This window comes from Podarcis melisellensis (assembly GCF_964234715.1).
Source record: "Podarcis melisellensis genome assembly, chromosome: 4".
Taxonomy (NCBI): domain Eukaryota; kingdom Metazoa; phylum Chordata; class Lepidosauria; order Squamata; family Lacertidae; genus Podarcis; species Podarcis melisellensis.
In genome coordinates this window covers 20,436,136-20,454,038 of record NC_138531.1, presented here as the reverse complement: position 1 = coordinate 20,454,038, position 17,903 = coordinate 20,436,136, and the positions used below count along the sequence as shown (strand labels likewise).

General features: G+C 42.2%; 1 protein-coding gene across 4 annotated transcripts in view; it reads left to right on the top strand.

The window, feature by feature from the left end:
• Nucleotides 1–17,903, top strand: part of NDFIP2 (Nedd4 family interacting protein 2) — a 55,199-nt gene that overhangs the window by 21,831 nt on the left and 15,465 nt on the right. The window contains exons 1-4 of one of the 4 annotated variants that reach the window (XM_081908291.1): nucleotides 2,203–2,371; nucleotides 14,329–14,488; nucleotides 14,977–15,116; nucleotides 16,592–16,651. In XM_081908291.1, the coding sequence (XP_081764417.1) occupies nucleotides 2,330–2,371; nucleotides 14,329–14,488; nucleotides 14,977–15,116; nucleotides 16,592–16,651 (402 nt within the window). In that variant the 5' untranslated portion in view covers nucleotides 2,203–2,329. Of the gene's footprint in view, nucleotides 1–2,202; nucleotides 2,372–14,328; nucleotides 14,489–14,976; nucleotides 15,117–16,591; nucleotides 16,652–17,903 lie in introns of those variants that run through there. The other 3 variants (XM_081908290.1, XM_081908293.1, XM_081908292.1) reach the window with 3 other exon arrangements.

Genomic DNA, 17,903 nt, shown 5'->3' with positions numbered 1-17,903 from the left:
TTCTTCCACCTCCCCCCCCCAAAAAAAGTGATTAAGCATTCTATGAATCGTGAGCATGCCCAGTCCTCATCAACTTTCCTTAATGATTTTTTTCTACTGCTTCAAGCCTCAGGGTTTCACCAAGCCTATTGCTGTCAACTCTTGTGGAAGTGTGTGGTGTTGTTTTTGGCTGCATAAGCAACAGCAGTCATGCCTGTGAATCAGAGAAAGTGGGAGTGATTAAATGAACGAGTTCAAGATGCCATCAGCATGGGTGTGATCTACTTCTGAGGAGCAGCCACAACAGACGAATAGGTATAGCAAGAACGACAGCTAAAAAGAGACAAACGCTTTCGGTAATGAGCTAACCACACGCCATAGCATCAGAACTGCTAATGAATTCCAATTAGGAAGCTTCACGCTAGAGTTGCCTGCCTCCAGAGAGACTGAAATGCCCCCTCACTGGTTTTGGAAACAGTCTAAATGTCGTGATGTGTGCCCATTTATTTTCCGCAGTTGAACCTGACCTATTTGAGTTATGCCAGTTGCCGAAGGGCATTGTGGAATCATGATGGCATATATCGTGTTTGAAGATATGCATGTGAATGAGCCTTTGGCACCTCTCAGGTGGGATCCGGCACCTCTTTCCCTAGAAAAACAGCACTGATGATTATGATGTTGCTGATGATAATGACGTTGTGGACGGACACCATTTGAATGGCAATGCAACTTTTGGGTGGGGGGTGACCCCCTCAAATAAGTTATTGGGGGGCGTGCGAAGACCCCTTGGCCAATGGGTGTAGCTAGGATTTTTGTTTGGTTGGGCAGAACCACAGATTTGTATTGATTTGTGGGGCAGGCTTTTGTTGGGGGGGGGGTCAGAACCTCAAATTTGTATCCATTTCGGTTGATTGGGGTGGGGGCTTGGCTTTGCCCAAGCCTCAGCCCCGAGGAATTGTCTCCTACGCCTTACTTAGAGTGATGCTCTGTCCTATTATATAGTCATATGCTCTGAATACTCCCAAACATCGCTGCATTACATGGGGGGGGGGTTGGACTAGATGATCCTTGGGTCCCTTCTCATCTCCACAATTCATTTTAGGCAGCCCTGCCGCCCCCAGTTAAAAAAAAGCAGCTCCTCTATCTGCGTATAGAGCCTTGCCTCCCCCCAGGGCCGGATTAAAGTTTGATGAGGCCCTAAGCTACTGAAGGTAATGGAGCCCTTTATATGCCCAGCTGTCCTTTGTCAACAACCAATTGCCGCTGGTTTTTTGTGTTGGATATGTGCTATATAGTTATTTATGGACCTAATACTGTAGGTATCTACAGCCATTTGCACATAACAAATAGGAGCCTACACACAAAAAAACCCCTGTTGCTGTATGTAGGTTTTATTTTTATTTTTTTTATCTTATATTTTGGAAATGCACATGCAGGTTTTTTCCCCCCTTTAATTTTTTGGGGGGCTCCCAAGAGAGAAGGGGCCCTAAGTTATAGCTTGTTTAGCTTATACATAAATCCGGCACTAGCTGGACCATAAAGAAGGCTGATTGCCGAAGAACTGATGCTTTTGAATTATGGTGCTGGAGGAGACTCTTGAGAGTCCCATGGACTGCAAGAAGATCAAACCTCTCCATTCTGAAGGAAATCAGCCCTGAGTGCTCACTGGAAGGACAGATCCTGAAGCTGAGACACCAATACTTTGGCCACCTCATGAGAAGAGAAGACTCCCTGGAAAAGACCCTGATGTTGGGAAAGATGGAGGGCACAAGGAGAAGGGGACGACAGAGGACGAGATGGTTGGACAGTGTTCTCCAAGCTACAAACATGAGTTTGACCAAACTGCGGGAGGCAGTGGAAGGCAGGAGTGCCTGGCGTGCTCTGGTCTATGGGGTCACGAAGAGTCGGACATGACTAAACGACTAAACAACAACAAATCCTCACACGGCGCCACGCGCCCGGAATTTCCCGGACACGCGGCCGCGCAAACCGGCGGTGAGGTCCGCACAAATCCGGACGCGCAGTTTGTGAGGGTGGGGGGGCCCGGTTTCATTCGGGGAGCCTCTCGGAGAAGCGGGTCTTGCGAAAACCGACCCGGGCCACCTTTACCGCGGTGCTTCGGAGCGAGCGCCGGAGAAATGAGGCCTCCTCCGACGCCTCCTCCTCCTCCCGTCACGCGCGCGCCTCCGAGGGGGACGAGCCGAGAGAGGGCGGCCTCGACGCGAGGGGAGGAGCCGGCCCGAGAGCGACGAAGGCGGAGGGAAAGAGAGAGAGAAGGGAGAGCTAGAGAGACGCCGCGGCGACAGCACCTAGCCGAGCGTCGAGGCCCGAAGAGGCCTCCGTCGCCGGGATGGAGCACCACCAGCAGCAGCCCGCCAGCCGGTACCAAGTGGTGAGTGGCGCCGCGGGGTCCTGTCAGCGCGTCGGCAGGGCGGGGTTAGGGTAGGCCGCAGGCCACCTCGAGGCCTCCCCTGGCCAGCTTGGGAGACGAGGCTGAGGAGGGGAGCCCTCCATTGCCTCAGGCCTCCGGGGGCGAACGGGAAGCGCCTCCGCTCTCTGTAATACTTTCCTGGGGTGAGGCCTCCTCCTTCCTCGTCCTTAACGGTCCCCCCCTTTCCTCCTCTGCGCTTCCCCTACCCTTTTGGCTGCCGCCCAGATGAGCTTTTCGGAGCCCCCCGTCGAGGGGACGCCGAGGGTCATCTAGTCCAGCCCGCGTTAGGAACGGGAGGTCGCCACTCGACGGCCCGTGGCTTTCGCCGAAAAAACCCCAAAACAAAGCAAAAGATCTTGGGCTTTGGGAATAGGGAGCGAAAAGAGGAAATGTTCCAAATCGCGAGGACAAAATGACACACCACCCTCGATGTGAAATAGTACACAATGTATTGTTGTGTCTTTGTAGGGTGGCTGGCGCAACCCCAATCAGATGGGCGGCGTAAAAATAATAAAGGCACAGTGGTACCTCGGGTTCCATACGCTTTAGGTTACATACGCTTCAGGTTACAGGCTCCGCTAACCCAGAAATAGTGCTTCAGGTTAAGAACTTTGCTTCAGGATAAGAACAGAAATCGTTCTCCAGCGGCGCGGCGGCAGCAGGAGGCCCCCTTAGCTAAAGTGGTGCTTCAGGTTAAGAATAGTTTCAGGTTAAGAATGGACCTCCGGAACGAATTAAGTACTTAACCACTGTATTATTATTATGACTATGATTCGTGCTTGCCTTTCAAGAGCAGACCTTTCTATGCTACGGTGGGGTTCAATGTTACCTCTGATTCCGCCGCAGGGCTGCGGTCATAATAATAAAAAGAAAAAGAAAAAAATATTTTATATACCCCACCCATCTGGCTGGGTTTCTCCAGCCACTCTGGGCGGCTTAAATGCTGCCACGCTCCTTTCGGAGGTCAACACAGTGAGAACGGGTTTGTAGGGCTTCGCGCCAGAACAATAATTCATCACCTGCCTTGCCTTTCGGTGGATATGATTGCATCAATGAATTGATTCATGTGAATTCAGTTCCTACCCAAAGTTTTACTTTAGGCCCTTTCCCTGCCTCCCCTCGGTTGGTGAAGGGAGCGAGAGGGAACTTTTATGATTCAATAAGCAGGTGATGATGCTTTTCTTTTGCCAACCGCAGACAGCCTTCCGTGCTGCCACTTCCTGTTTGGGTAAGTGCACTGCAATAGCATTGAATATACAGTAGCACCTGGTTTTGAGTCTCCCCTAACAAGCGTGTGTGCTGCTTTCGAAGGGCCGCCAATGAAAATGGCCTACACCCCCAGCATTCGAAACGCCCATTGTTCAAGGCGCGTTTTCCGCCAGGGAATTCCCTTAGCGCGAGCAGTTTCTGAGCTCTGCACATAAGATTTCAGATTAAAACTGCAGAGTGACCGTTTTCTGCTTCCCCACTTCCAGCTACTCTTTGAAGACTGGAGAAGAGACCCCTTTTAGGAGGTGGGCAGGGGAAGGACTAAACCATGTGAAAAATGAACATAATATTTTAGCTGCCGTTCATTCCTTTTCAGCTTTGTATACTTATTAAAAAAAGCGTGCCTAGACATTCCGTTGTGGCGCCCATAACCTAGGTTGAAGGTGCCATTGAGCTCCTAGCTTTCATATCAAAAGTTTCTAACACTGCCTATACCAATGAATCGGACAAAGCCTCAGTTAAGAAATCTACTGATTACCCATGAAAACCTTGAAGCCTGTAAAACAACATGCAGTTTCCAGCTCCAGCTCTTATACTTAATGCCACACCTATATCACTCCGGGGCATCCCAGATCTATATTGCTTGGTAACACTGAAGAGTCCATAGGTGCACAGTTTCTCTTATTAAATGAAGAAACGACCGAGCACAATTCTTGTTGGGATTTCTGTATTGCATTTGAAAGTGAATTTTGTAATGGAGATAAGTGGTCCGAAGAAAGGAATATGTATTGGCAACATACTGGCATAATAAAACGTACTCTTATGAAATCAGGTTCTCTTTAATTTTCCTCTAATTGCTTTTTATTTCACATTGAGGATGATCATGTAGTTTTGTCATTTTGTTGCTTCATATTTCATATTTTTGCTACCTATTTCTGAAATATCTTTTTTTCAGTGAAAGCCACTCGTTATTGACTGCCATCATAACTAACACTTTTATTAAGGTCAGAGGCTTTGGAACAAATCCCACCTATTTTATTTCCTCAAGATGGTACCAACTACCCTCTAAATAGAAGGAACTTAGCTGAAATATGGTGGGGGTGGGGAGTATTGTTTTATACCAGGAATACTATCTTAATAGAGATGTTTGATGTCAGATAGCAAGCCGAGAGAGGAAAATGTTGGTGTACCTATAATATGCCAAATGCCAGTCATTTCTCAACTTATATGAACAATTTTATCTAAAAATAAAGTAAAAAAGAGATTTTTTTTGCCATTATTAACAGATTTTTCTACATTGTTTCAATGATGCTCCCAAATTTTTGGCAGTACCTCATGTCTTTTTTGGGGTCAGTTTGAATGCTCTTGGGTCGAAATTGGACAAAAGGTGTGAAACCTATATCCCCATACTGGATGTTACCTATTCTTTGCTGCTGCTTTTACATAATTAAGGTGTTTTTCAGTGATGGGTAAGCATTTTACTAGAAACGTAGACTATTAAAAAGAGCCTACCTCATTCTAGATGTTAATGACCACTCCTTATCTGTAAACTAACATGCTGTATTAGTACAATTTTTTGCATTCTTACATCTCTCTGTAGGAAAGGGCTGGAGCTTAGTGATAGAGCACTTGCCTTGCCTGCAAAAGATCCCAGGTTTAATCCTTGGCATATCCAGGCAGGGCTGGAAATATCCCCAGTCCGAAACGCTGGAGAGCTGCTGCCAATCAATGTAGAGAATACTGAGCTAGATGGACCAGTGGCAGGACTCACTATAAAGCAGCTTCCTATGTGTAGGATGAGCGAGCCTCAACTTTCTGAAGCTCCACCCTATAAAATTTTGTGCCCTGAAATAAGGAATATATTTGAATATAGTAAAAGAGCTCATATTTTGGAATAAAAGATATTCCAGCATTGTGATTTTATTCTGGTTTGCAAACCATTTTGAGAATGGCTGAGTAAGAATGCTGGATTTAAATTTATAAACAAAAGTATTTGGCAAAAAGTTGCTTTGGACTTTGCTATTTCTTTATATTTCTCTTTGCTTTGAATACACACAGTCCCTGGAAATGTGACTATATACAAAGTGTACTTCAAACAATGTGCATTGAAACATGCTTAAAAGCAGATCTTTGCACATACAAGATTAAGAACCAGAGCATCTCTTACCCTGTGCCTCATTTTATGAATGGAAAGAGTGTGAAGCTCAATGTTTCTTAGAAGGTTTCTTTCACCCCTGCTGAACCTTTTCTGTAAGCAGATAATAGCATTTGTTTGTGCTGGGAAACCGTAGGTGGTTTCTTGATTCTGCTGGAGGCAGCTGTAGTTACATCATAGGTGCCTTTAAGGATTGGCTGCGTGCAGAACTTAAGGAACTAACCACATAGCACTTAACTTGTTCCTTCCTTGGCTTATCACATGATGGACGATTTTGGCATGGAGCAACCCTTAAAGCAAACTCCTTTGCACTTATTGCTTTTGCTTGTTTGTTATTGCTCATGGCAAGTAGAAATTAAGGGTGTTAAAACAATTTAAAAGAAAAAAAAGAAACAAATAAATAGGCTTATAATTGGATATGTTCCAGTCATTAAAGCAAGTAAATCAGAAAAACATAACCCTTGGCTTGCAAATGAAACTTTAATAGGCATTAATGAAATGATGTACTGTAAGACTTCCCCCATGCCTCTGATTTTAGGTTACATGCTGATGTGGTTTTAAATCTGATTGCTCATGCACAATATACAAAAAAGTATACCCTTTCATGCATATTTCGGGAAGAGAAATTAAGGAGTATTTTGGGGTGCACATAGATATGCATAGTTTGAGTGAGGAGACTGCTGCAGATCTGTACTTACCCTTTCTCCAGAAAATCAAGCTCAGAAATAACTATTACCCTCCACCCCCAAGCAGAAGCTGACTATACAGATTGAATCAAGTCACTTCCCATATTTGGCCTATATATTGGGATGGTAAATTGGTGGCCACCCATTGACTGTAACTCCCCATTAGCTATGAAACTGATGGGAGGTGGAATCCTAATTCTGCTGGAGAGCCATAGGTTCTCCATTCCAGGCCTATGACAATGTTTAAAGTTTAATCTTCTCTCCCCAGAAACATTAGTTTAAGAAATGGAAAGTGGCAAGGGAAGGTTCACTAGATGTCTTGACTTTTTGAAAACTAAAAGCCTGCCCACACCATATGCGTATGCGGAAGGCAGGCAGCAAGGGGTACGTCTGAAAATTGATGTGCCATTTGAAGCATTTTGTCACTGGCCACTTAAACCCTTCGTTCTTCCCCTTGCTCCCTTCACCCCTCCCACCCTTAACTAATTGCACTGCTGTTACAGTCAGCTCCAGATACTCCTCCTTTGTATTACATTTCTCTTTAAAAATCAAAACCACCCAGCTCTTACTATGCTGTATAGGGAAAACTGAAAATTTATGCTGGGTTTGCTCCTCCTTCTGTATACCGGTTATGTATATCAGCTTTTAGTATTTGTGTGCATTATGAATATGACCAATTAGTATTTCACAAGATGGCTTTCTACACAGTCGCTGGTTGAAATCTCTGACCTAGGTCAAATGTTTCTCCACTTCAATTCCTTGACTTCAGTATATTAATTTTACTGACCTAGTTTACAGGAATGCTGTAAGGGTAACTGATTGAGCATTAATTAGCATTCTTTATAAGAACATAAAGACCTGCTGGATCAGTCCATTGGCACATCAAGGCCAGCATCCTGTTCTCACTGTGGCCAACCAGATTCCTGTGAGAAACTAGCAAGCATGATTTCAAGCACAAGAGCACTCTCCCCCTCCTGTGGTTTCTTGTGGTACTTGGAAGTGTTGCTGCCTCGACTGTGGAGTGATGTAAAAATTGGGGTTTGGCTTTTGCTGCCAAGTTCCCCATGGGACTCTTGAGTCCCCTAAGTCCATGATCGGTCAGAGAAAAATGGATGGAGACTGGATCCAGTGGAAAGCAAGGCAGATACTTATTTTTCTGTTCCAAGGAGGGAGACAAAAGTGTGCAGGAACCTTTAAAGACTTTTGACATTGCCCAACCCCCTTAGCCAAAGACCACCCCAAAATCATCATGCATACATCATATGATTTGTAAGTGAAAATACAATGGGAAGGCTTTCCCCATTTGCCTCCCTTGCTGCAGAGGAATATTTGAGGTCATTGAGAGAGTCAAAATGGGCATCAGGATTGCTCTCCTGTACTATTTCAGACACATGGTTTATATATTTAGATATGTGAGCATTTGTTAATATTTATTCTATATTTGAGACCTTAGAATTCTTATAACAGGAGGCAGAATATGGTAGCCATCAATTATAACTATGATGGCATCGCTCTTTCTATACAGTGGTGTTTTGCAAGGTTTGCTTATTTTTGTATGAATAACTTCCTGGGGTGTCATCATTCTAACACTTGCTCCGCTTCAAGCAAGTTCCTTGTATCACAGTTGCTCATAAATTCATTGAGGAAGTGAGGCAAATGCTGCATCTGAAATCTATATGGACCTTGTAAGCAACCTCGCTGATCAACTATTTAGAAAACAGGAAGGAAATGCAGCATACCATGTCCTATTTCTCCCTTTACTTCTATTACTTAACAAAAGAGGGAGAAGAGCAGGGGGGAGAACGTTTTTTTCAGCTCAAGGGCTTCAGTGCCTTGTAGGCATTGGCATGGAGAAACAACTATGGCAGTGGTGGGAGTGGCCAGAGTCAAAACGTAGGTAGGGACCATGGCAAAAGTGGGTGGAGCAAGATATGTGACTCCTACCAATGGCGCCATGGGTCAGTGTGTCTGGCTGTTAAGCAGAAAGTTGATGGCTTGAGCCTAACCAGGTGTGGCTGTGGGCAGGATTCCTGCATTGCAGGGGGTTCGACTGTATGACTCTCAGGGTCCCTTCCAACTCTGCACTTCTACCTTTGTACAGTAAGCTGCATAAGTCAGATGTTTCTATCTGTCTCCCTCTCTTTCGCACACACCTAAATCCAGGAAAGCAAGGGGCGTTACCACAGAGAGCAAATTCCAGCCAGGTAGAAGCACTCAAGGAAAACATGGAGCAGGACTGGGGGAAGGGCTGTGACCTGGTTTGATTCCTGAGGGACAGATCAGGAGTCCTAGTGGGCCATATGTGGCCTCCGAGCCTTCACCAAGCTTCAGAACAGAATTCACTTCTAACTAGTGAAAATTCAGTAGATATCTGCTGTCTCACTTTTGACATAATTCCGCCCATGTTATATGATATGATCAACCTCATTGTGAAATTTTGAACCACAGCCAAGAAAATCTGTAGGTTGTATATCTGAATGTGATAGGCTTGAGTTAGTGAAAGGGGCTTGTGCTACACTTGGAATCAATAATGTATTTCTGTCTATTACTGTGAATGTGGGAAATTTACAGGTTTTTTTTTAAACAGATTTTTGTTGTTATTCTGAATATAGGAAACCACAAGTGAAGGGGGGCACCAATATTCAGCAGCAACTAGCAACTTTCCCAGTTTTTGAAGCTTATAGTAACAATCATTCACTGTGTCTGTTGCAATAGTGTTTGAACTCTGTTCCAGTGATTCCTTGGAAGGCTGTTCAGGGTTTTGTAAAGGTGGACAAGCTTCTCAGTAAGGCAGCTTCTGCAGCGCTACTGATCTTCTCCTTCAGTTTGCAGCAATAGAGATAGTGAGATTCACTCTCAGTTCACATGGTGCCTATCAAGATTGGCCCCAGGGTCCTTCCTTCATTTGTGCCCTTGAACAGGGCTGACTTCAGTTTTCATCGTCTGTGCTTTTTTTTTTACTAGAATTCTTATGCTCCCCCAATGTTGGTTTTACAAAGCAAGACTTGGGCATAACTTAATCTGTACGTAAAGTTTTCCAGCAAAGATAAATTGCTCAGTCCCCCTTAGATGGGCATTCTTGCAGGAGTTCCAGCAGGCACTAATAAGTCCATCAGAAGTTGGCTAGGATTCCAAGGGGGAGCTGCCATCCCTCCCCTCATAAATCCTAGAACACTGCAGAATTCTCTGCAACACACAAGTGTTGCAGATTATTCTTTCTTTCTTTCTGCTGAGAAAGTAGATGGTTTGAAAGCTGCTACCTTGTTTGTCACTCCCATCTGCATTCCATCACACGCAAACGAGTATCACTTCCAATGCAATATTATCCAAGTCTGATGAGAAGTAAGTCTTCTGAGTTCAGTGAAACATGCTCCCAGATAAGGGTGAATAGGACTGCAGCTTTTCTTTCATTTGTGGCCAGATCAAATATCACAGAGGTGGGCGGGGGGGGGGGGAATAGGCACATCACTCAAAAATGTAAGATTGCTTATCATTATTGTTGTCAATGTTTCCATCTGTGAAACATAAATGTAATTCAAACTGCCGGGCTAAGATTTTCATCTTGCTTCCCTGCTTCCTTTAGAAGTATGTAGTTCAGAGGGCAGTGCTGGTCTTCTGTTGCTCCCTCCCCCCCTCCCCGTCAGTGAATTCACAGACTTTCTGTTCAAGGAAGCAGGGATAGTTAAAACAAAGTTTAATGTTGGCCAAAGCAATAAACCAGCGTGGTGTAGTGGTTAAGAGTGGTAGTCTCGTAATCTGGTGAACCGGGTTTGCTTCCCTGCTCCTCCACATGCAGCTGCTGGGTGGTGACCTTGGGCTAGTTACACTTCTCTGAAGTCTCTCAGCCTCACTCACCTCTCAGAGTGTTTGTTGTGGGGGAGGAAGGGAAAGGAGATTGTTAGCCGCTTTGAGACTCCTTAAGGGGAGTGAAAGGTGGGGTATCAAGTCCAAACTACTACTCCTCCTTCTCCTCCTCCTCCTCTTCTTCAGAAGTGCTTTCTTTGTCTACCAGAATTCTGGAAATTATTCTTCCTTATTACTAAATAGTACAACTCAAGGAATAACCCAAGAAGCAATAAAGTAGAGCTGGGAAAATCTACTCTTTCCTGCAGTTCACCCACACAGCCTGCTCTTATTTAGTAGAATCATGGTACCATAAAGTTGCATGGCACCCCCAGCGGTCATCTAGTCCATCTCCCTGCAATGCAGGAATCACAACTAAAACATCTGCTTAAAAACCTCCAAGGAAGGAGGATCCATCACCTTCTGAGGGAATCCTTTCCACGGTCGAACAGCTCTTTCGGTCAGAAAGTTTTTCCTGATGCTTAGTTGGAATCTTCTTTCTTGTAACTTGAATCCATTGGTTTAGGGCCTACCTTCGAGAGCAGGAGAAAACAAGCTTGCTTCCTCTTTCATGTGACAGCTTGTTAGATATTTGAAGATGGATATCATATCTCCTCTCAGTGCCATCTTTTTCCAGGCTAAACATTCAAAGCTTGCTCTGTTCAAGCAGCAAGATTTTGTTCAGTGGGAGAAATTTGACTCTGCGGTGGGCTTCCTACATATTTTTTATCAGCTTCCCCCAAATCTGGTTCCATTCCCCAGATGCTCAATTCAGCTGGAGCTTTGCACATGCCCTATAATATGTTTGTTTTGGCTTGGCTGTGAGTAATGAGTGTGGCTCTGTTGTAAGAAACAGGAGGAAGTTACAGTACCTGAAACTAAGTATCACCCCAGCCTAATATTCTCCAAGCAGATGTGCAAACAACACTGGTGGGGTTTCAAGAAGCACTATGAAAACAGATATATATTGTTAAAAACACAAACAGGAGTGGGAGGGAAGCTGAATGGCAATATATACAGAGAAATGCGTAAACTGAGAAGTAAATATGGACGATTCTCAGAGAATCCGAAGGAAGTCCAAAAAGCAACAAATTTGTGAAAATTTGTGAAAATTTGGTATAATTGTATTTCTTTTTTGTTTTGTATTGGAAAATAATAAAAATTATTTATATATAAAAAAAATATTCTCCAAGCAGAGAGTGGTTCAAGCTAAGTATTGGTAGATACTGACAAATATTCTCCCTATATTAGCTGTGCTGTACAGGGAAGTTCCTTGTCTATAAATGATACACATAAGGAATCATGTAACTACATACCTAACTGGTTAAAATAACTGAGGCAACCCTCGCAGCAAGTACCAACTCGCAGTGATGAGATTATTGGGAGTTACTCTACAGTTATTGAAAAAGTGCTTATGTTCTTAGATGGCTTATAGAGGTTTTAAATTGTCTTAACATTTTGATGTTTGCTGCCCTGGAAGGAAGGGTAGGGTGCAAGTTTAATAAATATTAATGAAGATAATATTCCTTGAAGTAGAAAAAGTTGTGTACTAAGAGCATGGTCCAATTGGCAAGAAACCTGTCTTTTGCTTCCTTTCTGGCAGGAGGCCAGAAATTATATTGTGATGACAAAGGATAACTTGCTACCTGTGTTCTTTAATGCTGTGCCTCTTAAGCCCAGCCCTGCCCTTAATAAGATTAGCCTCTGTGTCAGAGCAAAGCAGTGTTGATATTTGCAGAGTAATCATGCTTGTTGCAATGAAATCTGTGATGCACAATTGTTTCTTGCACAGAAACATGAGTAGATCTGGTAACAGTTCATATCTTCCCACAATTTGCATATATATTACAAGCCCCCCCCCCAAGTTACAAAAGTGCATTTTTTAAAAGTTCAGAACAGAATTTTATTTTTCAAACAATTGTGCATTTCATGGCACAGGAATTTGGGTTTCATGAAACAGAATATCTGGGGTCACTAAGAATCCAGTGCATTTCTTAGTATCTGTCTTTGCAATTAACACTCTGTGCAACCCCAAAAGGCATAACGTCAACATGTTGATCTCCAAATGTCCAAAGCAGAAAGTTAAGTGTGGTGGTTGAAATAAAACACCTAAATAGAACAGACACCACAGAGCTAAACTGTGTGTGAGAAGCTGCAGTATTGTGAAATACTATACACTTTCATGTGTGCATGGTGTAAAGTCACATGCTGTGAAGAATGTGAGGACGTTCATCTGGACGTGAATCTAGGGTTGTGAAATGTAAGTGCTCTGGATGTCTAAGCATTAGGCCTAGATGTCTGCAAAGTAAAACTTGTGTAAATACGTCTGTATGTATATGCTTTTCTTTGTAGAAGACATCTTCATTGAACGTGAACATTGGGGTTGGGGCAGGTGGTGCCATATGACCTCAGGGTGCCTGGAGACATTGGCTGTACAGCCCTGTTGTACACAAACACCCCTTCACAAAACTGTGAAATCAGGGATGTTTGTTAGATTTCACAGAGCTTTTAAATTTTGGTATAAGGTCCCTTTTCATCAAGGGACATCGGGAAAGGCTTGAGGAATTGGAAGGTGTCTCGCAATGCTTTCACTTACAGGATAATGCTTTTTGAGTGCTGTTATATAACCTTTTTGGTTGTAGATTGAGTGGTGGAATTTTTCAACTCTTGCTCAAGAGGAGGACTTTAAAACAGCCAATGTGATCTGATGTTAGTTGTTAGTAGAATTACTTCTGACTCGCACAATGCGAGCAGTGTAACTGCTGATAATGAACAAGTTATAGAACAGTTCTTTTTATCTCTTTAGTTCATATCACGTAAGTGCAAACTATAACTAGCCTCTTGAACGTACCTAGATGAATCATAATGTAAATGCAGATGAATCACAAAACTGGCAAACAGAATGAGCTGTATAACAAGAATTCAGAAAAAGAACAAGCACCAATTTGATGACAAGAATTTACACTTCTTGAGGAAATGGTAAATGGCTGCATCTCAACCATTTCTGAATGGTTATATATATAAATATATATATTTAAATCTGGGCAGCTACAAGTGGTTTGCATAACCCTTATTTTTTACTATCATGGCTTGTTCTGTATATTCTGAAACTAGGACTTTGTAGACATAGTGAAATAATTGGAGGATTTTCAGGCAAATCTGAAATGTTATTGTTGTTCATAGGAAACTCTTGCTTCACACTCTGGACTAGTATTTGAATCAACCATAATTGCACATTATAGGGCCTAACATCAAGGGTTGTTAGAAGATTGCCTAGTGCAAGCTACATAATAAGTCGCAATACATCAAAGGTGCAATGAGTTGGACTTCACTCCCAATTATCTGTCAGGAAGAGGGCAGTTGACAGTTTAGGCAATGTTCTGTGATATTCTGAAATAGCACATTGTTATCTACATATCATGAAATGGTTTCATATATTCTCACTCATTTACTTTGTCTGGGTCTAGTTGATCCTTATGTTCTTTTAGGAAAACTCTCAAATACACCCCCTCCCCCAATACACACAATAGGGTGATGGTGAAACACTACAGTACCATTCAGCCTTTTATCACGGGCAAATACTTGTAAGTAGTACTGTACATTTTTTTGGGGGAAAAACATTTCACGTACTTGCTGCCTTTTGGGAGAGGCGGGAGGTGAGTACAGTGGTACCTCGACTTACAAACGCCTCAGGTTACAAACGCTTCAGATTTCAAACTCCGCTAACCTGGAAGAGTTACCTCGAGTTGAAAACTTTGCCCCAGGATGAGAACGGAAATTGTGTGCTAGCGGTGCAGTGGCAGCAAGAGGCCCCATTAGCGAAAGCACGTCACTAGTTAAGAAGAGTTTCAGGTTAAGAACAGACCTCCGGAACGAATTGAGTTCGTAACTAGAGGTACCACTGTAGTATGGTTAAGTCCAGATTAGGAGTTACTCTTGTTACTGGTTTCTCTTCAGTCATTACTTAATAAATTGCATTGGAGTAGATGAAACAGTTCCCTGAATGTATTTGTTTTTCTTAAAAGCTTCACAATGAAGATGATCTTCCAGAATCATCAGTGGCTGAACAACCTTCCACCTCTACAGAAACTGCACCAGCCTCTCAAATGGAGGCATCTTTACCTGAAGAAGATACTTCACCTCCACCTTACTGTAGTATTGCTGCAGAAGCAGCTGCAACAGCAGGTATTTCCTTTCATTTATATAACCTCAGATATTTTTAGCTATGCTGGAGCAGTAAATATAGCTTGAATAATCTTTTCAGATGCATATGGTGCCATCATCTCTTCATGCTTCCTTCTGCTGCCCTTTATAAAATGCGATCTGCTCTTTTCTTTTCGTACAGGACCCCAAATGACTTTGTGCTTAATAGAGCAAATAACCAGATTAAATTAATGTTCTTTGTGATATGGATTTGTCTTGGATGCCTTTCTGTCTATGTATGCTAAGGCTAGCATGTCTTATTTGATTAAACGTGGACCACAATCCTAACAGGACAGAGATATGAGGAATCAATTGTTTTGATAAATATATCAAACCACCCTCAGTATTTCTAGCTATAAGAAACAATACAGCATTCTTAAAGGCTTTATAGACTTTTAGTTCTGACTAACGATTATTTAGCCTCTAAAACATGAGTTGATCTTTGTGTCTCTGTGGTTTTTTTTTAACAGAAATGGAATCGCCTAATGACTTTTACCCTGTGCCACCTCCATACAGTGTAGCTACCTCTCTTCCCACTTATGATGAAGCGGAGAAGGCCAAAGCTGCAGCAATGGCAGCTGTTGCAGCAGAAGCAGCAGCAGCGCAAAGAGTGAGTGAGCAATCTGGGCAGCATGAAAACATGCAATTTTGAAATGCGCAACTTCGGATTGGCTTCACTATATATTGGATAAAAATCAATTTCCGAAGCAAACTTCACTGACGCTTAGCTTGTTAAAGGATATATTAGCTAGCTAAATTAAGAGGGGGTTGCTTTGATTATTTGTACAAAGCATCTTAAGAATAGAGAATGTTTCTGTAGCACTTTACGGAGTAAAGGAAAGAAAAAAAGGACCCATTGACTACTTCATGCTTTATTTCATGCTTAATATTCATGAACTCAGTTCATAACTAATCAAACTATGCACAGTCCACCAGCTACAAGAGCACAGTAGTCCTTTCTATTTCGTAGACCTAGAAAGGCAACAATAGTAGCTCCACTGAATTCTTGGTGGGCCACCATATGCAGTGGTTAAGCTGCATTTAATCTGAAGGGTCACCGGTTACAGTGCTAGAGAGTAAGTATATGTCACAGTACAAAACTGCAGGTACCTGGCTGCATGCACATGCTTAATAATTTTGCTGGCACATAGGAATTTTTGCAGGTTTTTATTCTCATTCTTGTTCAAGTCTGGTATATATAAATATAAAACTACTGCATAAATATTTGAAATGTTTTTCCATCTCTGATGTCATTGTACTGGGCTGTAGGTGGTATTCAGCTAAATAGCTGTGCTAGTACAATTAGTGGTGTTACAAGGGGATTTCCCTTCCTCACCTCCTTACATGCTCCTTGTGCCACCCCAAATCTGCTAAACTGGGTTGGAGGAATCCCCAGAATTGATTTAGGGGGTGCAGGAGCAAGAAGAAATCCTTGCAGTGATGGAATGTTTTGGTTAGCTCTACATTGAATGCAACATATTGTATTCATCTTAATGAAAAGACATTTGCTTACTTAAACAAACTCACTCACTCTTACACTGAAATGGGGGTAGCATTGGAAACTTCCTGCCCTTTTTAACTACTCTCAAATCTTATAAATCGGATAAGAAAGTGTTTGCTCAAATACAGGGGTTTGCCATCACAGTAACAATGTGATATGCTATCCCAGATAAATGTTAAGACCACAGAAAGCTGTTTTAGCCTGTATTTTGACCTCAGTTGCCCATTTGTAAAAGCTGTTGCATACTGTGTAGTAAAACACCTTTTTGTGTGACTGTTTCCTCATGAGTTTTTCATTTCTAATCGGACCAAATAGCAATAATCTATTTCCATGCTAAAATTCTATGCTTCAGAAGTAAGTCCCATTGTACAGTGGGGCTTGCCTCTGAATACAAATGTTTAGAAAAGCACTGTCAGTATTTGAATTACTGGATCTCTCTCTGTGAGCTATTTTCAATTCCTTTTATATTACATTACATTTAAATTCTAATTTAGTTTGCTAGAAACATTGCTTGAATGTTTGACTTGTACTGAATGGCTTAACATTCCTTTAGTTCTTCTGTCTTATTTTCTTTACATGCTTAGCACGGCCAATTTAGGGAGTCTAGGAGTCTGTTTGATGAAATATTCCTGAGCCCACCAGAGGTATGAAACAGTTCTATGAAGTTTAGATTTTGCAGTGAGTTTTCTTCCTGCCAAGCAGAAACAAATGAATTTCTCAATGCCTTCACTCGATGAACTTGCCGCGATTCTAATCTCACAATGCTGTATGAAGATTCTCATTAGTTTTCTATAAAGACTTAAATAGAGATAAGGACTACGGAGCACACTGGGACTTAAGTTTAATTGTAAGCATGCATAAGATTATGCTGTTATGAAGATATCCTTTCATCTGCTACAGTAGTCGAAATAAATTTGAAAACATGAGGGAAATAACCAGGAATACCTGGTAAGCTGGGCATCCTTGCTCTAGAAGAGCCTTCACTGTGTGCCTTCTACCACAGCTCCCATCATCCCTGACTATTGACCATACTGGCTGTGATTGATGGGAGTTCTAGTCTAAAACAACTGGATAACATCAGTTTGGGGAGCATTGATCATGGTCATTCAAACTAGTATCCTTTCTGTGGGCAATTGAGCCTCCCTTGTTTTAGAGTATATCTTGCTGTGAACAAGGTTTCTTCCTTTGTATTAGATATTGATGCAATTTCCAATATTTTTTTGGGGGGGGGTAGGGGTGGGGTTGGAGTGGGAAATGTATCCAGTAGGAAGGATGAAAGGAAATAAAATGCAACACTTGCTTTCGGTTCATTGAGTTTCTGTGAGGTGTTACTACGCAGCACCTTTATGCTTCCAAATGATGATTGTTTGGTACTTCTAAAATACCAACGAAGATGTGTTTAGGCTAATTTCTGTCAAATACTTGCTTATGCTGCAGCTACTAAACATTATCAGGCAGAATACGAAGCAGATATATGTTTGTTATAATGTCTTTCCATATAGTCAAAATAGGTATAATTTTCACTATTATATAGTACATACTAGCAAGTAAAAAAAAAAAAAAGAAAGAAAAGATGATGAATAAATATCCCTTTAATGTAGGGACACCAGACTGCTGCTTAACATTGCAATGGTATGAGCAACAAAACTATGGTACCTCAACTGAAGTTGTATTTTTTAGGATGTTAGCACCCTCTGCTGTCTGACAGCAGCAAAGCTTTTGATTTAGAATATTCATTACACACTTGTAATGAATGAACTATTGTCTTACATTGGACAATTACATAAGCACATGTTGAATATCTCAATAGCGTAGCTAGAACCAATGAGATTTAAGTTCATATTATTTACTGGGAATTTAGAGAGAGTCCCTAACTACTAAAATGTATGTGAACAG